The following is a 25,318-nucleotide window of genomic DNA, read 5'->3' on the forward strand; positions in this document are numbered from 1 at the left end:
CCTCAAGTTCTCCAGTAGTTTCTTCGGTATCACGCCTGTAGATGAAATGACAATAGGGATGGTCTTGATATCTTTCAGCTTCCACTGTCTTCTGGTTTGTTCCTCGAGATCTCTGTATTTTGAAATTTTTTCAGTGTGCCTATCTAGAATATTGTTATTATTTGGAATCGCCACATCGACGAATAGTGCCCGCCCTCATCCTTATTGAGCAATATGAGGTCTGGTCTATTGTGGGTTATTTTCCGGTCTGTCAGAACCGTGCGATCCCAGTAGAGCTTGTGATGTTCATTTTCCAACACAGCATCCGGATGGTAATTGTAATAAGGAACCTTTTTCGAACTTAGACGTTGGTGTTTTAGTGCCAATTCTTGATGAAGAATCTTGGCAACAGCATCATGTCTATTTTTGTACTCCGTGCCCGCGAACTTCTGACATCTCCCGGTGATGTGCTGGATAGTTTCATGTGTCGCACACCCATAACGACAGCTATCTTCCGCCACTGAGGCATCCTTGGCGATATATTTCTTATAATTTCTTGTTGGAATCACCTGATCCTGGATGGCGAGCATGAAGCCCTCTGTCTCAGCAAACAACCTTCCGGAAGTCAACCAGTAGTTTGACGCAGATATGTCGACGTAATCATGGTTGACCTCGTTCTGGTGCCTTCCATGCAAAGGTTTGCCAATCAGTTTTTGCATTTTACTTTCTGCAGAGTGTTCGACGGTTTCCAAGTGATCCTGTTGTAGCTTTAACGGTGTAGAACAGTAGATAGGCAACACCGGTTCGAGCACGAAAAGTGTAGTTTTTACATGTAAATTCCCATAAGGAAGTCTAAGGTCGATTTTGCAGAAATCGGTCAATTTTGAAAATTTTTCTAAGTCCTGTTCAAGGTCATCCAGTAGGCGGGTCTGAGAGGGTGAGAGGAGAGTGGGGGAGAGGGTGATGAGTTTGACGATGAGGGGTGTGAGGTTGAGCGGGTTCGAGTTCGAGATTTTGTTTCGTACTTTTCTAACGTCGGGATTCGAACTCAGGACTTTTGCGTTACAAGATAGATAGAAGGTACCTTAGCGTTGGTATTAGATATACGTCATGCTTTTTAGGGTGGTAATGAGGAGATATGTCGCTAGTCAAATAATGTAGAACAGCTGAATGCTTTCATTTTTATTTTTCAAATCATGAGTGAAAGGGTAATGGTGAGTCATTAATTGAAACCTTGTGAAAGAAAAATCATTTATTTTATTCACAGTAACATTGATATTTGTTTGATTAAAACAGAGTGATCACTGAAAAAAAAAATTTAAATCATATAGTCAACAATTTTTCCAACATTGAAATCTTCTTCCTAGGTTCATCATATTCTTCAATCTTGCGTTTATTGAGTGAATAATGACCCCACGGTAGAGTGTTGAATGTTCCGGTCACCAAACATCGTTTATCATCCTCAGGACTTAAAGCTATTTTTTCCTGTGTCAGTGAATACACATGATGTTCCTTCGCCTGAATTAAATTTTGGGAAATAATTTTATGTTTCCATGTTTCTAAACATTCAATGTAATCATCAAAACATAATCTGTTCTTAACGATTGATTTTTTAATACCCTTAGCTTTCTTAGTGGTACCATAATTTCGACACATGGATTCAATTTCATCCGCTTCATACTCTTCTTCCACCCATTGTTGTTTTTTTATATTGAGATCATCCGTAAAAGTTTTCGCTGCATATAGTTTAGACCTGAGACCAACATAATCGGTCATAGGTATTCCATTGTTTTCATCCTTCATCATTTCTAATACCTTTTTATTAACTTGAGGAATACCGTAAGTATTATTCTTGGGATAATCTGAGGTATCAAATCTTTCATAACAGTCAAGTTTCATTCTTTTATAAGGATCTTCAGAGACCTCATAAATAAGAGAATCGGTATCAGTATATAAGATGGTACAGCCAGCACTGAAAGCTTCATTCATGTAGTGGTAATGGAAGTCATAAATAGTAGTTTTAGCCAAATCCAAGATACTCATTCCCACATAAATTGGCTTGTTTAAATAGATCTGCAGCTTTTGCATTTCAACAGCTACCAAGTTCTCATTGAAAATAACACAGTTCTTGAATTCAGGTTTGGAGATATAAGTTTCCATCCCATATCTTCCTTTCCATTTTGTCAGAAGGTGGACATTAACCCTTTTCCGAATATTCTCCATCGTTTTTCCTGTAACAAAAGTAAATAATATGTAGATATCTGTATAGGAAATCATATAAATGTAATTTGAATGGATATAACAACTTACCAAAAACAGCATTGTTCATCAGTTTAAAGAGATTCTTCTCGAACTCATTTTTGGCATTCTTTCTCAGATCCGTATTGAGGTCGATGTAAGACTTGAGCCATGTAGATTACTTGAACTTGAGCACTCGATGTATTTTTGTTATAATCAATCCATTCTTCAATGCTTGCTTCAGATTTCTGTAGTGGATGACATATTTCTTCTTTTGATGTAATGTGGCCATAAGTTTAGCGTTTTGATGAGATGCATAACAAGGTGTTTGAGTTTTAGAGTTGTAATGTTCTGGACAGAATGGAAGATCTTTGTGAACATCATGCAATTCTCTAGGATATTCGAGATCGACTTCTAAAATATAACCCTCCGAAGCATCATCAGGAATTTGCAAGACATTTATATTTGTATCGGTCCACGTAAAACCGCCGTATGGTAGACATTGTGACATTGCCCATCCATATTGATTGTTAACATCAAAGTACATGAGGTAATTTTCTGGTTTAGTTGAATCATAGTTTGGTATATACTTGTTGTTCGCATGTGCTCGTCGTTTACCACATACTTGACTAAGGCCGCCCCGAATTCCTCTTTCAACAAATAAAACATATCAACATCTGTGAGAAGTTCTAATTCCTGGTTTGTATATTTCAACATAGCATCCCACGTATATCCTGGTAAAGTAAAATAATGCGCAGGATCTAATCCATAAGTCTTATGACAGCTCGATAGAAATTGTTCAAATACGTCAGCCAGCAATAGAATGTCAGTTTTCATGTAGAGATCGCTGTATTCGCCCAAATTCTGACATTTGAATTTATTCCACACAAGTTGTGCTCTCTCATATCTTCTTCGTGGACATTGCCTACCATCCAATTTGTTATAGAATGCTTCAATAGGTGGAAGAGAAGTTTCATCGAATCGGTCATGGGAATCGATATAATCATATGGCATTACCCCTTTGTTCGTAAGAAGACTGATATGTTCTTCAGATTCCTCAGAAAATTGTGTTTTCAAGTTCGGAAACTCTTCTAAATAGGACGCCAGTTGGTCTAAAGAAGAAGCCATGAATCGGAAACTATCAATGAATCGGAAATTAATGTGATAATCATCATAGTGTTTGGTGAAACTGATATATTTCTCCTTGGTTATCGGTAACAAATCGATTTTCCCTTCCATTCTTGTGACAATATCTTGTATCAGAAAATAAGCGTCATATCCACTTAGGTTGTGAAATACTACAGGAATCATGTGACTATCCTTATAATTTATATTACATCCCTCATGTGCTGCTCCACGGTAATTCTTTTCGGGGATGAGATGATTATGATCTCTTACTTTTTTATCTTCAGGTTTGAACATTTCTTCACAAATATGACAGTGAGTTGCCTTCCGAAATTCGACTTCCTGTTTTGACGTCATATCGATATCGTAGGGACATAGGAAAACTGAGTCAACGTCTCCAGCAAATTTATTCATCTCATCTGCAAACCATTTCATGCAATTGGGACCGCGATAAGAACGGTAAAAACTCAGAGAATCATCATATGAACACTTTACATAGTATCCTACAGCTGCAGCTTTATGTTCTTGATAGTTGTTTTTATTATTAGTAGGTTTTAGTATGCTCTCCAGATCTGCATAAATAATAAAAGGTACCTTCTCCTTGTTTTTATGATTTTTGAACTTGAGTGTATTGTTTCCTATCTCAGGCATCTTTATAGCTGTTTCATTCATGTTTCCACAATCCTCTGAATGACTTTTCAGTTTTTCTTCTGATCGGAAATATCGTAGACATCTATCACATAAGAATTTCTTATGCTCTTCCTTGCTCAATTGACTCGATACCAGACGAGAGAGATTTTTGATCAATAAATAATGGTATCGCACTGGAGTATCATCGTTTGAATAATGATCTTGTATAAGGAGTAAGTTGATATGTCTATTCATTTTATTTTTTGTTAGGTATGTTGGCAATGTAGTGAAGTTCTTCTTTTCCTTCTTCAGAATATAAACATTAATGGATATCTGGTTTTGTTTTTCAAAGTTGGGTATCTGTTTCATTGTCATCGGAAATTGAATACCTTTCAACTTCAAAATTTTGGAATAATGAGGATATTTTGATAATCGTTGCGGATTTTTCTCAACAGGGTGTAATGCAGCAGTCACAGCCCACGCAAAACATGCATCATCGTCGTTTTTCACATTGATACAGGCCTCTTTCCGTTTTATTTGAGGAGGAAGTTCTATGTATGAGCTTCCAAGTTGGGGTGTGAACTTGTTTATATTCACCCCTAGGTTAACAACATTAACCAGAGCCCATCCGCTATCACGTTCTTGGAATTCCTCAAGATCTTTGAGAATTGATACCAAGACATTTCTATCGAACCATTCAGTAATATTCGTATCTCGGTAAATAGGTGAATTGGATGTTGTGAAGTATTTATATTCCTTTTGAATTTTATTGGCTGTTATAATCTGAAACTCTCCACAAAACACCATATTGACCTTAACAGCTTCATCCTTCTTCAATGCATTCAGAATTCTTCGACGAAATATAGCTTCACAGTCCATCAAAAAAGCCTTAGGCTCCTTATGTTTCAGGTTACTAATCACACCAGTTCTTATTCTCGAGTCGAATGCTGATAATGAATCATTCCAATGGACTCTGTTCCAAGCAGTTTCCTTTCGTCTACTCAGACCTGCACCAATTCGTTGTTGTTGTTTGAATTGTTGTTTCAATGATTTTATAGAACGGATCTGAGCTTCGAGTTGCTGTTTTCCTCCAATTGAAGTACAACCTGGCAATTCCCGATACAGTTTTCTTATTGCTCTCGTACATTCCTTTATACCTTTTATTGCATGCTCACTATCAGATGTAGTGATAAATAAAGCCACTAACGACTTTATTAGTCGAAGACAATTCTCTATGTTGAACATTTTAGATACAACTGAAACAAAATATCCATGTCAACATTTTAAATATTCTCAGAATCGGATACAACTCACGAAAATAGCCGAAGATTTCCGAAGATAGCCGCAGATTTCCGAAAATAGCCGAAGATTACCGAAGATACAAAACTTACGCAAGAACGGATATTAAGCGGATGCGAAGTGAATATAAAGCGAGTACACAACACAGTTAAGCTGTCAGCTACAATACAGTTTCAGGCAGCTTTAAAACAGCTTCGGACAGACAGCTAAGCAGACAGCTTCAGCACAGCTCCAGACAGCTTCAACACAGCTCCAGGCAGCTAAGCTGACAGCTTCAGCACAGCTCCAGACAGCTTCAGCACAGTTCCAGACAGCTAAGCTGACAGCTGTTATAAAGGGTATAGGCGGATACAAAGTGGATGTATGAATCATGCTTTTCTGATAAATATTGAAACTAATAATTTTATATTTTAATTGATAACATATATCCCAAGCATTCACATGCAATAATTCATATCAGTCTTCAAGTCTTCAATTTAATTTGTTTGCAACAATTTTGTGATTAAAACACAGAGATAAGAAGATTGGTCTCAGAGAAGTCTTTGGACTCAGTAGATCTCCATATAAACTGCCATCTATAATAAATATTTATATAGTTAAATAATGAGAGATTCAACGGCTTCTCCGGCTTCTTGGACTTACGTAAATCTATGAGATGATATAATTTTATCTAAAGATTTTTTTCTGGATAACTGATACCTACTATTTTCATTTTATCAATAAATCTATCGAGGTCAACCAGGCGGTTCTTTAATAGCCATCGCATGCAACAATTTTCCTACTTACACATATATACCTAGTATATGGCAGATGACAGCCCACTTTTCAGATGGGTCTTACAGACATCTCAATACTGATACTTGACCCTCGTAAGAGTTCTCTAGTGTGCTTTCGTTAATCGTCGTCCACCCTTTTATACCGCTTAAGCGGAACCTCTATCGAAATCTATATGAACATAATCTGAATGTTTTATAGCCATGCGGCCCCTCAGGATTCTAAGACACTACACAGAGGTCTGAGGTTTAGATTATTATCATATAGAAAGATTGATTTTAATTGATAATATGGTGAGATATATTAGAATATGTACATATAAACATGAAATACATAAGTACTTACGTGGTATGATAGGTTGATGAGTTGGGATTGAAAGTTATGGTTTTTTTTAAAGAAGGAACAGTCCCTACGATCAGATTGGGGAACTGAAAAAAAAAACGTTTATTTAGCCTGTATGAATTCAAGAAGATGTGCTAAGCAATAATGAAAATACCGCATAATTTTCATACGTTAGTTTATTCTGTTATCAGCAGATCGAATGAATGTATCATGTCTATGTAGAATGAAATATTTCTTAGTCCAAATTTTCTCTTAATCCTGCGATATCTCCGAAATGAAATAATCGATGATAACCAAGGAGAAATATATCAGTTTCACCAAACACTATGATGATTATCACATTAATTTCCGATTCATTGATAGTTTCCGATTCATGGCTTCTTCTTTAGACCAACTGGCGTCCTATTTAGAAGAGTTTCCGAACTTGAAAACACAATTTTCTGAGGAATCTGAAGAACATATCAGTCTTCTTACGAACAAAGGGGTAATGCCATATGATTATATCGATTCCCATGACCGATTCGATGAAACTTCTCTTCCACCTATTGAAGCATTCTACAAATTGGATGGTAGGCAATGTCCACGAAGAAGATATGAGAGAGCACAACTTGTGTGGAATAAATTCAAATGTCAGAATTTGGGCGAATACAGCGATCTCCACATGAAAACTGACATTCTATTGCTGGCTGACGTATTTGAACAATTTCGATCGAGCTGTCATAAGACTTATGGATTAGATCCTGCGCATTATTTTACTTTACCAGGATATACGTGGGATGCTATGTTGAAATATACAAAACAGGAATTAGAACTTCTCACAGATGTTGATATGTTTTTGTTTGTTGAAAGAGGAATTCGGGGCGGCCTTAGTCAAGTATGTGGTAAACGACGAGCACATGCGAACAACAAGTATATACCAAACTATGATTCAACTAAACCAGAAAATTACTTCATGTACTTTGATGTTAACAATCAATATGGATGGGCAATGTCACAATGTCTACCATACGGCGGTTTTACGTGGACCGATACAAATAGAAATGTCTTGCAAATTCCTGATGATGCTTCGGAGGGTTATATTTTAGAAGTCGATCTCGAATATCCTAGAGAATTGCATGATCTGCACAAAGATCTTCCATTCTGTCCAGAACATTACAACTCTAAAACTCAAACACCTTGTTATGCATCTCATCAAAACGCTAAACTCATGGCCACATTACATCAAAAGAAGAAATATGTCATCCACTACAGAAATCTGAAGCAAGCATTGAAGAATGGATTGATTATAACAAAAATACATCGAGTGCTCAAGTTCAAGCAATCTACATGGCTCAAGTCTTACATCGACCTCAATACGGATCTGAGAAAGAATGCCAAAAATGAGTTCGAGAAGAATCTCTTTAAACTGATGAACAATGCTGTTTTTGGTGAGTTGTTATATCCATTCAAACTACATTTATATGATTTCCTATACAGATATCTACATATTATTTACTTTTGTTACAGGAAAAACGATGGAGAATATTCGGAAAAGGGTTAATGTCCACCTTCTGACAAAATGGAAAGGAAGATATGGGATGGAAACTTATATCTCCAAACCTGAATTCAAGAACTGTGTTATTTTCAATGAGAACTTGGTAGCTGTTGAAATGCAAAAGCTGCAGATCTATTTAAACAAGCCAATTTATGTGGGAATGAGTATCTTGGATTTGGCTAAAACTACTATTTATGACTTCCATTACCACTACATGAATGAAGCTTTCAGTGCTGGCTGTACCATCTTATATACTGATACCGATTCTCTTATTTATGAGGTCTCTGAAGATCCTTATAAAAGAATGAAACTTGACTGTTATGAAAGATTTGATACCTCAGATTATCCCAAGAATAATACTTACGGTATTCCTCAAGTTAATAAAAAGGTATTAGGAATGATGAAGGATGAAAACAATGGAATACCTATGACCGATTATGTTGGTCTCAGGTCTAAACTATATGCAGCGAAAACTTTTACGGATGATCTCAATATAAAAAAACAACAATGGGTGGAAGAAGAGTATGAAGCGGATGAAATTGAATCCATGTGTCGAAATTATGGTACCACTAAGAAAGCTAAGGGTATTAAAAAATCAATCGTTAAGAACAGATTATGTTTTGATGATTACATTGAATGTTTAGAAACATGGAAACATAAAATTATTTCCCAAAATTTAATTCAGGCGAAGGAACATCATGTGTATTCACTGACACAGGAAAAAATAGCTTTAAGTCCTGAGGATGATAAACGATGTTTGGTGACCGGAACATTCAACACTCTACCGTGGGGTCATTATTCACTCAATAAACGCAAGATTGAAGAATATGATGAACCTAGGAAGAAGATTTCAATGTTGGAAAAATTGTTGACTATATGATTTAAATTTTTTTTTTCAGTGATCACTCTGTTTTAATCAAACAAATATCAATGTTACTGTGAATAAAATAAATGATTTTTCTTTCACAAGGTTTCAATTAATGACTCACCATTACCCTTTCACTCATGATTTGAAAAATAAAAATGAAAGCATTCAGCTGTTCTACATTATTTGACTAGCGACATATCTCCTCATTACCACCCTAAAAAGCATGACGTATCTCTAATACCAACGCTAAGGTACCTTCTATCTATCTTGTAACGCAAAAGTCCTGAGTTCGAATCCCGACGTTAGAAAAGTACGAAACAAAATCTCGAACTCGAACCCGCTCAACCTCACACCCCTCATCGTCAAACTCATCACCCTCTCCCCCACTCTCCTCTCACCCTCTCAGACCCGCCTACTGGATGACCTTGAACAGGACTTAGAAAAATTTTCAAAATTGACCGATTTCTGCAAAATCGACCTTAGACTTCCTTATGGGAATTTACATGTAAAAACTACACTTTTTGTGCTCGAACCGGTGTTGCCTATCTACTTAGAACTATCAGCAACACAAATTACTGACGAAGGAGCCTTGCTCAGGAAATATTTTCGAAGTCCTTCAATTTCCTGGGACATACGGTTGGACAAATCAACAATTCCTCTACCCCCAAGATGTCGTGGCAGCTCTGTCCGTTCTATTGAGCTTTTGGGGTGATGTTTATTGTGTTTAGTCAGCATCGTCCGTATTTTTCTCTGTAAAGCTGCTAAATCGGTGGTCGTCCAAGAGATTATACCAAATGAATAGCTCAGCGCCGAGCAAGCGTAGGTGTTAATCGCTTTTATCAGGTTCTTGCTGTTAAGACCAGTTCTCATTATCCTCCTCAATCTTCGGGTGAACTCCTCCGTTAATTCTTTCTTCATCTGAGTCTGATTGATTTTTCTTGCCTGTTTTATGCCTAGATACTTGTATGTGTCTCCTTCCTTCAATGCTTCAATTTCTGCACCTCCTTGAGTTTGACCTACCATCTTCTATTTTCCCTCTCTTTATGTTCAGCAGTCGAAATTTTTTCAATGCAAACTTTATTTTGATGTCTTCCGAGAATCCTTCCACCATTTTCAGCATCTGTTGCATCTGTTTTTTGGTAGATGCGAAGAGTTTCAAATCGTCCATGTAAAGAAAATTTTTTTGTTTTTTTTTATAACCTTTATTGAAATTTACAATCTACTTTTCACAAGTAATAAGTAAATATGATGATATTAAAATGTCATGTAGAAGTTATCAAACTTATTGAAACTTCTTATTCACACTTCAATTGAAGTCAATTGGCCATGTTTTCTGCAACCTTCTTCTGTTGAACGGGTTTTCCGCTAGTTGGTCTATGCAGCTGTTTTCATGTCCTTCCAGATTTTGTAGATTTTTTTTGAGCGTTTTTTTATCTCATCAGTAATGAAGGGGATTTTCAAATCATTATGTATGGTGAAGTTTGAGACGTACCATGGAGCATCTGTTAAAGCTCGAAGGATTTTGGATTGGACTCTCTGTATTATTTTGATGTTCGATGTTTTGGCACATCCCCAGAATTGAATCCCGTATTTCCATATGGGTTTAATTATGGCTTTGTAAATCAATACTTTATTTTGGAGAGATAACTTGGATTTTCTGCCTATTAGCCAGTATATTTGTCGAAATTTCATATTGATTTGGGTCTTCTTAGCTTGAATGTGTGGTCGTGAGTCGTTGGTCTAAGTGGATTCCTAGATATTTGGCTTCTGTTCTAACTGGGATTTGGTTCTCATTCATCTTAACTGGTGGACATATGTTTCGTTTGTTGGTGAATGTGACTTGGACTGATTTTGTTTCATTGATGGTAAGGCGCCATTTTCGATACCAATTCTCCAGTTCATTCAGATGTTCTTGGAGCTTTTCGGAAGCTGTAGCTGCGTTTTCGTGGGCTGTGAGTGTTGCTATGTCGTCTGCAAATGAGGCTATCGTAGTGTTCTGATTTTCTGGAATGTCTGATGTACATATCAGATAAAGCAGTGGACCCAGTATACTGCCCTGTGTACTCCTGCTTTTATTTCAGTTGGTTCAGATAGAGCATCACCCTGTTTCACAGCAAAATATCGGTTGGTAAGGTATGATTTCATAATTAAATAGTATGGCTGTGGAAGAAGTTTTTTCAGTTTGAAGAGTAAGCCATTATGCCAAACCTTGTCAAACGCTTGGGATGAGTCCAGGAATACAGCTGTACAGTATTTATTGTCTTCAAGGCTTCTTGATATGGTGTTCATCACACGATGTATTTGATGGCTTGCCGAATGGTTTTCCCTGAATCCAAGTTGATGGTTGGGTAGTATTGTGAAAAAATCTATATCCTTCTTCAATCTTTTGAGTACAAGTTTTTCCAATAAATTGCCCAAAATTGGTAGAAGGCTTATGGGCCTGTAAGATCCCACGTCGTTTTCAGGTTTGTTCGGTTTATGGATCATTATTATCTCGGCATATTTCCAGATAGTCGGGAAGTAGGAAAGGCTCATCATACGGTTGAATATAATGTTGAGGAGTAGTATAGCCTTTTGTGGCAGTTTCTTCAAAATTTCTGCAGTAATCAAATCGAAACCAGGGGCTTTCTTATTTTTTAGCCTTCTTATTTCTTGAAGAACTTCCTTGGGTTTGAAAGGCTTTATGGGGAGAGACATCTGGCACGCAACATCGAGGAAAGATTCAACTTCTGTGTCGTTGTAGCCTGGGTGCGGATCATTCGGTTTGAGTACTGTTGACAAGTGTAGAGCGAAGGTTTTTGATTTTTCCTCGTCGGAGTTGGCTCATTCCCCAGTTGTTTTTCGGATTGGAGGTTTTCGTGTTATAGGTGCTTTGAATTATTCTGAATTGATACAATTTAATCATATTCAAAACTCGCATAATCGAATTTTGGACTTAGTGTTGTGTAATAAACACAAAATAGTTAATTTGACCAGGTGCGATAATCCTTTTGTAGCGGAAGATGCTTATCACCCATGTTTGGAGTATTATTTAGATGTAGAGTATGTTTCGCCCCTTAAGAGAGGGTTAAATGTTCCAATGTTAAATTTTAAAAAGGCAGATTATGATCTGATTAATTTTAAGTTGTCTCAAATTGATTGGCAGTCTATTTTGGATCACAGGAGTGCAAATGAAAAAGTGGAGACTTTTTATAGTATTCTGGAAAAGGTTATTGAGGAAAATGTCAGAAAATTCAATGTTAATCGGAAGTTTCCCCCATATTTCAAAAAAAAAAAACTATAAAATTGATCAGACAAAAAAACTTTCATCATAAAAAATGGAAAATCTATAAGAGTTCGGGCGACTTAGCTCAGTACCGTTATCTCCGGCGGATATCAAAAAGATCGATAACATCTGATTACCTGAGCTACATTCATAACATTGAAAGCAGAATTTCGCATAACTCAAAGGATTTTTTTAAATTTGTATCTCACAAAAACAAGGGCGGCAACTTTCCATCTGAAATGAATTATGAGGATAGGGAAGCAACGACGCCTGAAGACGTTTCTGGACTTTTTGCAGAGTTTTTTAAAAGCGTGTTCGAACAGGACAAAGTTGCAATTCATAATTTGGATGAAATAGAGAATATTTACAGTAGCAACTATTTAAGTAGCGTATCATTGAGTAAAGAAGAAATATCTTCGGCGCTTAGAGGTTTAGATGCTTCGAAGGGCCCCGGTCCTGACGGAATTCCTCCTATATTTTTAAAAAAATGTCATAACACTCTTAGCGCTCCACTTTTTATAATTTTCAACAGCTCACTATCGACAGGCATTTTTCCTGACTTATGGAAAACGTCTTCTATTATCCCGATTCATAAAGCTGGTCCGAAGAAGCTCATAACAAACTATCGGCCCATTAGTATCATTTCGGCAATACCTAAATTATTCGAATCACTAATTCATAAATATCTGGCTAGCCATCTAAAGCGGATTATAGTTGACCAACAACACGGCTTTTTCAAGGGAAGGAATGTTGAAACAAACCTTCTCACCTTTTTTGAGTACCTTCAGGACAGTATTGAGAACCGTTGTCAGACTGATGTTATTTACACCGATTTCCAGAAAGCTTTTGATAAAATAAGTCATTCTGTTTTGACGCGTCGACTCGCTGAAGTTGGAATTTGTGGGGATTTGTTGCGTTGGCTGGAGTCCTATATCTCGAACCGAAGTCAGTTTGTTACTATAAATGGCACAAGATCAAATATGTTTTATAATACTTCTGGAGTGCCTCAGGGTTCACACCTGGGGCCTTTGCTGTTTTTAGTTTATATTAATGATATCTCGACTTGCTTTCATCATACGCAGTTTTTACTTTATGCCGATGATTTGAAATTATACCGAATAGTAATTAGCTTGGATGACTGTCTAAAAATTCAGAGCGATCTTGATCGACTCTCGGACTATTGTAAGGCAAACTCTCTCTTTTTGAATTTAGAAAAATGTCACGTGCTAACTTTTACAAGAAATTTCAAGGTAATAGATTTTTCGTATGAAATTCACAATCGTTACCTTCAACGTTTGACCAATATTAAAGATTTGGGAGTAATATTTGATTCGAAGTTGTTATTTGATCAACATATAGAGAAGGTTATTAAGTCAAGCTATAGAATGCTCGGGTATATTTTTCGTCATGGCCGTTCATTCAGAGAGAGTGGGACTCTCGCTACGCTGTATTATTCCTTCGTATTCAGTAGGTTGAATTACGCGTCCGTGATATGGAATCCCCAATATAGCTGTTACATAAGACGACTTGAAAGCGTACAAAACAAATTTCTGAAATTTATCTCTTTTAGAAGAAACATAATAATCGAAAATCATGATTACACGGAAGCTCGTGAGAAATTTAATATAGTAAGACTTTCGGATAGAAGGAAATTATCTGACATTTTATTTTTGTTTAAAATTTTGAATAACTGTCTTCAGGTGTCACATGTCCTTCAGCAGATACCGTTTTCGGTTCCAGATCTCAGATTGCGACGTCAGGATTTTTTCTACCCTCCTTTTAAAAGAACGAATATTTCGAAGAATTCCCCACTAACTAGGATGCTAACAACATGCAATGAAGCAATTCGTTGTTGTGATTTTGATTTGTTTAGCTTCTCTATTGGTCGTCTAAAAAGACGGTTGAGGGAAGGCTTTTCCCACTGATGAGGTCGGTCGGTTTGACTCTTTTTCTTCGTGTTTTCTGTACTTTCTTTTGATCATTGTAGAGTATTTTGATGATTGTATATGTAAATGAGTATATGTATAAAAGTGTATATATATATTTTTTTTTTGTTAATGTGTAATAGATGAATGATAGTATTTAATGGAGTGGATTCTCGTTGCACAGTGTAATGGTATTTGAATTTGTGAATACTGTTTTTGGGTTTGTACCTGTTTGTATTCATTTGTAGTTAAATAAAATAAATAAATAAAAAATAAATAGGTCTCTTATACTTTTTCGTGGCTTTCCAGATGTTGTGCTCACTGTTGTTGTCTATATTTTGAATGTGGTGTTCAAATTGGGAGTTGTAGTAATCTTCAAGAGTTTTGTGTAGTTTTCTGCATAAGTGATTATAAATTGTTTTATCTGCTGGGTTACGGGATCTTTGCCATCTACTTCTAGCTTGTCGTTTTTCAATTACCAGTTCTCGAATTCGCCGTGGTAATTTCTTTTCGATATCATCCTGTTCTGATGGGGTTGGTGTGGATTCCCAGGCTGCTCTCTGGATTATTTCTGTTATATACCTTGCAGCTTCTTCTAATTCTTCAGTTTCTTTGAGTTCAATGTCTAGTCTTATGTTGTCACTTACTATTTGTTGGAATAGTTTCCAGTTGGTTTTAGATGTTGTGAGTGTACTTTTTTTCTCCCGGAACATTGCAGTTGTACTCAAGGTCATAAAGATTGGTGAGTGATCCGATGATAGGTCTGCATTTGGTTCAGCCTGATATAATTCCTATTTATTCCATTTGTGACGAAGAAGTCTAAGATGTCTGGTATTTTGTTCGGGTCAGTTGGCCAGTATGTTGGTGTTCCGTACGAAACCACTTGAAAATTTCTTCTTGTTATCACCTCCTTCAGGTTGCGTCCTTTAGGGTTTATTAGCCGTGATCCCCAGTGGTTATGCTTCGCATTCCAATCTCCTCCAATTATGAATCTTCGCCTGAAGTTTTGGAAAAACTCCGTATATTGGTTCTCGGTTATATTGTGTCGTGGTGGTGAATAAATTGCTGATATGTCGAAGCTCCACGTTTCTGTGTGTACTGTTATATTTGTAGCTTGTATTTTTTCTGTGACAAAATTTGGCAGTGTATGGTGTTTGATATTGCTCCGAATATGTATAGCTGACCCACCCTGCGCTCTACCACTTGGATGTTCGGCAGAATATGTAGTATAGTGTGGGATCTGGAAATACGTTCTTTCAGTGAAGTGGGTTTCTGATATCAGCATTATGTCAATTTTATATAGGTTCATAAAAGCTTTAAGCTCATTTTTGTGGTTTGGAAGGCCGTTCGCGTTCCATGAAGCTATGCGGATGAAGCTGTTGAATTTTAATGAAGTTTATTCACGAGTGTTGTGAGCAGATTGAGCATAATCTGATTCTGGTTCATCATCTGCGTGATCATGAATTTCAGGTCGGAAAGGAAACTATTCATCATGGTTTCTAAGGAAGAGTTTTGTCTCTGAGAGGGTGGATTTTCATGTTCGTTATTTCGCTGAAGGGCTTGAGCGTAAGACACTCCTTTTGGTTGTTTGTTTGTTGGTTGTTTGTCTGGTTGTTTGTTTGTTCTGTTTCTTGAATTGTTTCTGGAATGTTCTGTTGTCTGTCATATTGCGGGGGGTTTTTATTGTTGTTTTTCGTTTTTGATATGAGTTTATATACCTGGCATCCTTTGTAGTTGGACGGATGATCAGCCCCACATAATGCACATCTTGCTGGAGTCGATTTTGGTTTCTGGCAAGTTTTAGAATCATGCTGAATAACACATTTTACGCACATGTATGGTCTATTGCAATAAGTTTTGGAGTGTCCATATTCTTGGCATCTAGTGCATTGTATAATTTCTTTTTTTCTTTTTGATGTTTCGATGCTTATTTTCTGATTTAAGATGAACTCCAATTTGTATATATATTTATTGTTTTCGTTTGGTTCCAAGTCCACATAAAAAAGCGGAAGTGGATTTTTCATTCGATCTCTTATAATACTGATGTTCCTGACTTTATGTCCGTGTTTTTCTATGTCTGCTTTTATGTCAGTTGTTGGAATACTGGGATGAAGGTGTCTGACAACTACCCTGTAGGCTCTGTCTTGTTTAATTTGATAGGTATGAAAAATGATATTTTTTTCTCTCAGGAATTTTACTAGTTATTTGTAGGTTTCTGGATTTGTGACGTTTATCTTTACACAATTGTTGGTCAAAGTTTTTGAATAATATTGTTCATCAGCAATAGCGATTGATAGAAGTTCAATCATTTCTGGGAAGTTTGTAACTCCGTGTATAAAAATGGGTGGTGGTTTTGGTATTTTCGGTGATGATTCTGTAATATCATCACTCTCGTTTTCCTTGTTGAGATATTGGAATCTATTGCTGGTTTCAATTGGTGAATTTTCATTTATTTCTGGCGAAAGGTTTGAGAATTTTCTTTTCTTTACTGTTTGCCATTGAAGGCTGTTAGCCATAGTATTATTGTTTTAGTCGCCCTCAGGACAACTAGTATTATGAAAATTCAGAATCCGGTGTTTGTTTATTATTTGTCACAATAATTAATGAATAGAATATTTATCTACGTACGTTTGTATAGCATATGACTTGGAAGAGATAATGTGGACCGCTGATAACACACGTGTACTTCCGAGCACAGCTAAAACGCGACTTAGGATCAAGAATATGTAAAGAAAATGATTCAGTTTCATCATAGTTCTACTGCCGCTCTTGATGGAAAATCCGTAGTCCGTAGAATTCAATCTATGAGACAAGGGATTCAGGGCCATGCAGAACCACAGAGGGCTCAGCGAGTCTCCTTGGAAAATTCCGCGTCTTATTGGAATAGGTCCTGTTGTAATGGAGCAATCTGCTGCTTTCATTTGAAGACTAGTACGCCAGGTTGACATGGCGTTTTTCAGGAACTTAACAATATTGGGATCCACCTTGTAAATCGTCAAGATCGTCAAGAGCCATTCGTGAGGTATAGAATCGAATGCGTTTTTGTAGTCTATGTACGCAGCGTAAAGATTCCTCCTATTATGACTTTAGCCTTGCGGCTTTCACACTCCTCTCCAGAGGAAAATTCACTTATCCCAGATATCTCAGATATCAAAAGGATTAAGCTCTGTTGGAACCCTTTCCAGGTTTTCGGGCTCGTAGTGGTGGTCGGGTCCGGGTCGCTCGCCTCCCTGCAGTAGGTTGGATTCCTGCTCCACCCGCACTTCCTGTCGGAGTAGACGGTGTTCCTCTGCATTCCCCATATATGTACTTGCGTACAGTTCTCGCCGTTCCGAGCAGTACCGCCTTCTGCATGACTCTATAGATATTTTCGTCCAATTGAAGTTTCCTCAAGTTCTCCAGTAGTTTCTTCGGTATCAGGCCTGTAGATGAAATGACAATAGGGATGGTCTTGATATCTTTCAGCTTCCACTGTCTTCTGGTTTGCTCCTCGAGATCTCTGTACTTTGAAATTTTTTCAGTGTGCCTATCTAGAATATTGTTATTATTTGGAATCACCACATCGACGAATAGTGCCCGCCCTCATCCTTATTGAGCAATATGAGGTCTGGTCTATTGTGGGTTATTTTCCGGTCTGTCAGAACCGTGCGATCCCAGTAGAGCTTGTGGTGTTCATTTTCCAACACAGCATCCGTATGGTAATTGTAATAAGGAACCTTTTTCGAACTCAGAAGTTGGTGTTTTAGTGCCAATTCTTGGTGAAGAATCTTGGCAACAGCATCATGTCTATTTTTGTACTCCGTGCCCGCGAACTTCAAACATCCCCCGGTGATGTGCTGGATAGTTTCATGTGTCGCACAGCCATAACGACAGCTATCGTCCGCCACTGAGGCAACCTTGGCGATATATTTCATATAATTTCTTGTTGGAATCACCTGATCTTGGATGGCGAGCATGAAGCCCTCTGTCTCAGGAAACAACCTTCCGGAAGTCAACCAGTAGTTCGACGCAGATATGTCGACGTAATCATGGTTGACCTCGTTCTGGTGCCTTTCATGCAAAGGATTGCCAATCATACTTTCTGCAGAGTGTTCAACGGTTTCCAAATGATCCTGTTGTAGCTTTAACGGTGTAGAACTATCAGCAACACAAACTACTCGATGGAGTTCTGACGAAGCAGCCTTGCTCAGGAAATATTTTCGAAGTCCTTCAATTTCCTGGGACATACGGTTGGACAAATCAACAATTCCTCTACCCCCAAGATGTCGTGGCAGGTCTGTCCGTTCTATTGAGCTTTTGGGGTGATGTTTATTGCGTTTAGTCAGCATCATCCTTATTTTTCTCTGTAAGGCTGCTAAATCGGTGTTCGTCCAAGAGATGATACCGAATAAATAGCTCAGCGCCGAGCAAGCGTAGGTGTTAATCGCTTTTATGAGATTCTTGCTGTCAAGACCAGTTCTCATTATCCTTCTCAATCTTCGGGTGAACTCCTCCGTTAATTCTTTCTTCATCTGGGTCTGATTGATTTTTCTTGCCTGTTTTATGCCTAGATACTTGTATGTGTCTCCTTCCTTCAATGCTTCAATTTCTGCACCTTCCTTGAGTTTGAACGTACCATCTTCTATTTTCCCCCTCGTTATGTTCAGCAGTCGACATTTTTCTAATCCAAACTTCATTTTGATGTCTTCCGAGAATCCTTCCACCATTTTCGGCATCTGTTGCATTTGTTTTTTGGTAGATGCGAAGAGTTTCAAATCGTCCATGTAAAGAGGATGATTCGGTTTCATCATAGTTCTACTGCCGCTCTTGCTGGAAAATCCGTAGTCCGTAGAATTCAATCTATGAGACAAGGGATTCAGGGCCATGCAGAACCACAGAGGACTCAGCGAGTCTCCTTGGAAAATTCCGCGTCTTATTGGAATAGGTCCTGTTGTAATTCAGCAATCTGCTGCTTTCATTTGAAGACTAGTACACCAGGTTGACATGGCGTTTTTCAGGAACTTAACAATATTGGGATCCACCTTGTAAATCTTCAAGATCGTCAAGAGCCATTCGTGGGGTATAGAATCGAAAGCTTTTTTATAGTCTATGTACGCAGCGTAAAGATTCCTCCGCTTGGAGAACGCTTGATTGCAGATAACTGAATCAATTATTAGCTGTTCTTTGCACCCTCGGCTGTCTTTGGTGTATCCTTTCTGTTGCATGGCGATGATGTTATTCCTTTCGCAATGGTTGTGAATTCGATTTGAAATGCACGATGTGATTAATTTGTACATCGTTGGAAGACATGTGATTGGTCGGTATTTGGATGGGTCTTCTGTATTCCTTTGGTCTTTAGGTAACAGGTAAGTTGTGCCATGTGTAAGGAATACTGGCATTCTTTCAGGATTTTCAATGACATCATTTATTGCGGAGGTCAATTTGTCATGCATGATCCAAAGTTTCTTGATCTTCTGGATCAACTTGATCCAGAAGTTCTGTTATCCATCAGGCCCAGGTTCTTTACAGTTGTGTAGTCCTCTGATAGCTGATTTTACTTCTTCAATTGTGATCTTGTCATGCTGCATCGGCTCATATTTTATAGCTTCAGATTTTTCATCTTCAATCGATCCGGTATCTCCATTGAACTGAGGTTTCGTTGATAATTGTTCGGTCCAGAATTGTTCTATGGCTTCCTTTGGTGGTAACTTTCTATTTTCTACATCAGACGATGTGAGTGACCGGTAGAAAGTTTCTTCCGACTTTTCGAATGAATTGTTGTCTCTTTTTCGGCTATAATTGCTTTTATATCTCCTCAGGCGTTCTGCATACAGACTTAACTTTTGCTTCAGAGTGTCGAGGCAGTGGTGAGCTGTAGCATTCTCCGTCTCTCGTTATTATTATTATTATTAGGTGTCCGTGATGAACATAGTACGGACCATATAACTTATACATATACAGGGTCTTTCACGAGGAACCTCACCCATATTTATACGGGAAACTACTGAACTGCAGAAATAGATTCCTTAGAAAATTTCAAGTTATTTTGATGTAACATTTTTCAGTTTTGGTTGGAAAATTCTCTCTGGATTTCTTTCCAAATTTCCAAACTAATCCTCCTTTTGGAGAAGGATCGGCCAGCAGAAAATACGGCGGTAAATTGTCTCGTAAGGACGTGAATCAATCGATTCCAACAATAAATCCCACTAATGGATGGCTGTATTCTCCAAACTTCCAGAAAATCTTTCACCAGAAATTACTTCTCACCCCAAAAAAGATCACAAAATGGCCACTTCCGACTCAAAGACCACCAGTTGTTTGTCTTCCATTTCCGAACCCTATGAACGCGCAGAGAATCAGACCTAACCCTCGAATAATGTATCACACACATTGACATCTATGGTTGTATTATGCTTTTCATCTGTAGGTTACGAATCTGTAGTGTACGGTCGATCTGTCAGTGTCCGATTCACAGATTCGTAAATAATGCAATTCTGGAAATGTTCCTGTAACTATTTTATTAACAGTGTTACTTTTGAACTACTTATCGTAAAAAGTTACGGATTCCTGTAAGCTACAGATCAATAAAAACGTCCAGAATTGCAATATTCCTGCAAGCTTATGAAAAGTTACAGATTGGCTTACAGATGAAAGCGGAATACCACCACTAGTCTAAGATACGATATAAGAAATATATACCCTGATCTGTTATTTGATGATGACATGACATGACATTGATAGATCGCAAATGGGTTGCCTATCTAAATCAGTGGCTAATAGTGTTAAATAATGTTAACTTTCATCAACTTTTTTTGATCTACTACCCTCATTTGTTATTTATGAAAATCCAGCATAAGTTGACAGAATATTACCCAAGGAATCAAGAAAACATGGGTTGCCTAGTTTTCCCTTGGTACTCCTATGAGGTTGCCAGGTACAAACAGGTACCCCATCAGTTATTTAATTGTTTTTTTTTTTAATGAAAAGTTACTTTATTCCATATCTCACAGTATTAGGTTGACTGGTCAAAAGTGGGGCACATTCATGGTTGCCTAGACTTTATATGTTAAGGTTTAAACGCTAGCAGGAAGATCGACAGAGAGTTCAGAAAGACGATTTTTCCGATCTTAGGAGGGTGCCTCATCGATTGAATGGTGGAATTGAAACAGATTTAATATTAATAATAATTTCAAATTTTTTTCATTCACACATTTATTTATCAATACTATAATAAAACGATACATAAACATGGAAATTTATTTTGATTCTGAATCATCAGAAGTATTCTCCTCAAAATAAATTTCTCCCTCGTTTTCCTTAGTATATGCGTTGACTTTGACACAACACTGATCAGATGCATAAAGCTACATTGCGTTAACAAAAATTGTACGCAAAATTTTTTGTTTTAGTGAAATCCAGCATGGTGGGATCAAATTTGAGTCGATGCCTCTAACCTTTTACATAAATTTGTCTTTGTTTTCCTTTGTTCCATATGTTTTTTGGAACACCCGATATCCAGCATCATTGACGCTTATACACTGTTTGATGGCATAAATAAGAGTAGTTAACTCCTGAACGCATTCAATTTTCTCTCCGACGAAAAGATCTGCTGGATCTGTCAATGATGCGAATATTTCTCGGATGTCTCTTCGTTTTGAAAATATTCGAGTAGGCTTGGATTTCCCCTTGTTATAAAACGCAGCTGTGTAATCACAGCCCGTAAATACGTGGGAAGCTGGCAGACCCCTGCATAAAGTGGTACCCAACTTCATCGCCAGCTCAGTACAATCTCTGCAATCAAAATCTTTTTTATTGGATCGGAAAAATCGTCTTTCTGAACTCTCTGTCAATCTCCCTGCTAGCGTTTAAACCTTAACATATAAAATCTAGGCAACCATGGATGTGCCCCACTTTTGACCAGGCAACCTAATACTGTGAAATATGGAATAAAGTAACCTTTCATTAAAAAGAAAACAATTAAATAACTGAAGAGGGTATATAAATGGTGGTTGTCTACCTGTTTGTACCTGGCACCCTCATAATGGTACCAAGGGAAAACTAGGCAACCCATGTTTTCTTGATTCCTCGTGTAATATTCTGTCGACTCATGCTGGATTTTCATAAATAACAAATGAGGGTAGTAGATCAAAAAAAGTTGATAAAAGTTAACATTATTTAACACTATTGGCCCCCAGTGGCGGCTCGTGATCTAGTTCACTAGGGGGCTACTTTTAGAATAATAATAAAAATATGAAATTTTAAAACCAGTTTTCCGCAAAATTTGATGCAATTCATAATTATTTTTAAAACATATCTGTTCTTATCTACTTGCTCGTTGTGCTTAATAATATTACTCCGGTAAGCTGAATCTAATTGAGCAGCGATATTAGTCGTAACCAGAAAAGCTAATTTTGTCGAACAATTTACATGCTTGGAAGATAGCTCATGCTTCTTAATTTTTTCATTTAGGTGCTTCAAATCTCTAAATCCTGCCCTTGCCCATACGTTCTCACTTGTTATACACTTGTCTTGAGAATCGTCTTGCGTAAGAAGTTTTTGGAGTTTTATCTGCCTGGGTTAAATTTAAATCGGGAGTCGGTCTACCCAGCAGTTAAATACGGCATTTTTCCGCCAGCGAAAGCCTCGCGAAATCAGTTTTTAAAATATTTTGAACACTATTGTCCGCCATGATTTCAAAACGTAAACAAATACGAACACACGCTAGCGGGCAGCGGCTAGACTGAAGCGGATAGGGGCGACTTTTATCGTAGCTCTTTTACTCCTTAGAATGACCGACACGAAGAGTTGCGGCTGGAGCCGAATGACTGTCCGAATGCAAGAATTCGGGGCTATACGATTCATCGCCCATGCAGGGACGAACTGCTAGATTATGATTGAAATAAACAAAACTGCAGGAGTCGCATGAAAGTTTTACATTAATAAAATATATAAATAACCGTGGAATATATAATAATATTTCCATTAAAAATCTATGGGAAGGTAAATAGCATAAAAGGATTGATTTCTTGTGATTTCTTGTATGGGGGGGGGTTGTTGCCCTATAGCCCTCACAGACCAGCCGCCACTGTTGGCCCCTGATTTAGCTAGGCAACCCATTTGCGATCTATCAATGCACATATTGTCTAACTTATAACATTTGTCATCAAATAACAGAGATAAGGGTCATTTTTCTTTTATCGTATCTCGTACCAATCGGTAGTTCGCATATACGGAAGATCGAATTCGATCAAAACAAAAACCTAACCTGCAAACTTTTGTTGTTATAAATCATCAATTGAATGTTTAACACGTTACACCAAATCAATATCAAAGAAAATTAAGGATTTCTAATGTCAACGGATAAGATTCAAAGTGAAACTTTCTTTATGGCTACTACAGATCCGAAGGAAGTCGAAAATATCATTGAAAGTTTAAAAAATGGGAAGTCATCAGGAATAGACGGCATACGTGCAGAGACACTGAAACAGATAAAGGAGGAAATCTCCGAACCCCTTTCCAATGTTATCAATTGTTGTTTCGAAAATGGTATTTTTCCGAACATATTAAAGATAGGCCTAATAAAACCTCTTTATAAAGGTGGAGATAAGACCGAAATATCTAACTATAGGCCTATTTCATTGATTTCAAATGTGTCTAAAATAATAGAAAAAATTTAAAAAAAAGAATGATAAAATTTCTGGAGCACAAAGGCATATTAGAGAAGAGCCAATATGGATTTAGACAAGGTAGATCTACGGAGGATGCTATAGGAGATTTAACTGGAAAAATATACGAATGCTTGGATGAACAAATTCCAAGCTTGTGCATATTCGTGGATCTTGCCAAAGCTTTTGACACTGTCTGCCATAAAAGGCTTCTAAATAAACTGTGGAACTATGGTTTCCGCGGCAAAAGCCTTGATCTACTAAAGAGCTACTTAACGAATCGCCAGCAGATTGTAGATATAGGTGGAGATAGGAGTTCTTCAAGGACAGTTACTTACGGCGTTCCTCAGGGCACGGTCATTGTTCCACTTCTGTTTTTAGTGTACATTAATAGCTTGTCCCGATGTACAAGTGAAGGCAGTATAATTGGCTTCGCAGATGATACCGCCATACACTACAGAGCTAACACATGGGACGATCTGAAACATAAAGCAGAGAAGGATTTCAGACATATACAGAACTGGTTTCAAGCGAACAAACTCACCTTAAACCTTGACAAAACAAAATACATGCCCTTTTCGTCATATTCCTTGGGTCCAATAGGGCATCTTGAAATAAATCCAGAAATGAAGATTCCGGAGACAAAATTCATTAAATATCTCGGGATAGTAATTGATGTCAACTTGAAATGGGACCATCACATTAGTCATGTAGTTAAAAAACTTAGAGGTCTCCTGAATAAAGTTAGAATTATGAAGAAATATTTGAAAGCCCTAAACATTTGATAATATTGTTCAATGCCCTGGTTCACTCTCAAATTAATTATGGCATCTTGGGATGGGGTGGAGTTTATGATGTTCACCTTAAAAAACTAAATACCATGCAAAAGTGGATATTGAGAATAATTCATGGCAAAAAAATTACATATCCGAGTGAACCACTATATCAGACATCCAAAATTTTAGACACGAGGCAGCTCTACACACTCAAAATAATAATTAATATTTGCAAAGGGAAAATAATATTGGAAAAAAAGAACCATCCATATACAACAAGAATTAAAAATAATACTTACCAGACATCAAGAGCAAAGAAAAGAATAGGACAAAGATACTTTTATTATCTCGCACCGCGCATATATAAGAAGATTCCTGAAGATCTGACAAAAATTAAGAATTACAAGCAGTTTAAAAAGAAAATTAAATTCTGGATTATAGAAAGAGGTCGCAAATATGCGGAAACACTGATAAATCAAACTTAAAGAATTGCACTGGAATGGTATAATTTATCCCGATTTATGAAGTGACCTGAGTTGATAAACTTACCGAGTTGATACACTTACGAATTGTCATCTCACCCACTACACGATTTGTGAGCTGATTTGTTGTTCGGAATATTTTTTACTTGTATTGTTTCATATCAAAAGGTTTATTATGTTAGTTGACTGAGAAATAAGTTTAGTTGTGTACACCCACAGGTTAAAGGAAAGTGAAAATGTTGATTTATAGTTACGCACAGGTTGTAAATTCTAGAATTGAAAACCTCTGTAACTCATCATGTTTATTTATGTTAAATAAACATTATTATGACTTTAGCCTTGCGGCTTTCACACTCCTCTCCAGAGGAAAATTCACTTATTCCAGATATCTCAGATATCAAAAGGATTAAGCTCTGTTAGAGCCCTTTCCAGGTTTT

The 25,318-nt window shown here is 37.3% G+C and overlaps 1 protein-coding gene and 1 long non-coding RNA gene across 2 annotated transcripts; one reads left to right on the top strand and one right to left on the bottom strand.

The window, feature by feature from the left end:
• The first annotated feature begins 7,375 nt into the window (after positions 1–7,375).
• Positions 7,376–8,887, top strand: LOC123311718. Its single transcript, XM_044895789.1, has 2 exons — positions 7,376–7,814; positions 7,894–8,887. The coding sequence occupies exons 1-2, from the start codon at positions 7,376–7,378 to the stop codon at positions 8,799–8,801; spliced, it is 1,347 nt and encodes a 448-aa protein (XP_044751724.1). The 3' UTR covers positions 8,802–8,887.
• Positions 8,888–24,090: 15,203 nt separating this feature from the next.
• LOC123311785 lies at positions 24,091–25,102 on the bottom strand. The gene is made up of 3 exons (XR_006537511.1): positions 24,699–25,102; positions 24,168–24,357; positions 24,091–24,102 (listed from the first exon to the last, which is right to left on the bottom strand). It is a non-coding gene; the product is annotated as an uncharacterized LOC123311785 (long non-coding RNA).
• Between the last annotated feature and the right edge of the window lie 216 nt (positions 25,103–25,318).

Source organism: Coccinella septempunctata, chromosome 4 (genome assembly GCF_907165205.1).
Source record: "Coccinella septempunctata chromosome 4, icCocSept1.1, whole genome shotgun sequence".
Classification (NCBI taxonomy): Eukaryota; Metazoa; Arthropoda; class Insecta; order Coleoptera; family Coccinellidae; genus Coccinella; species Coccinella septempunctata.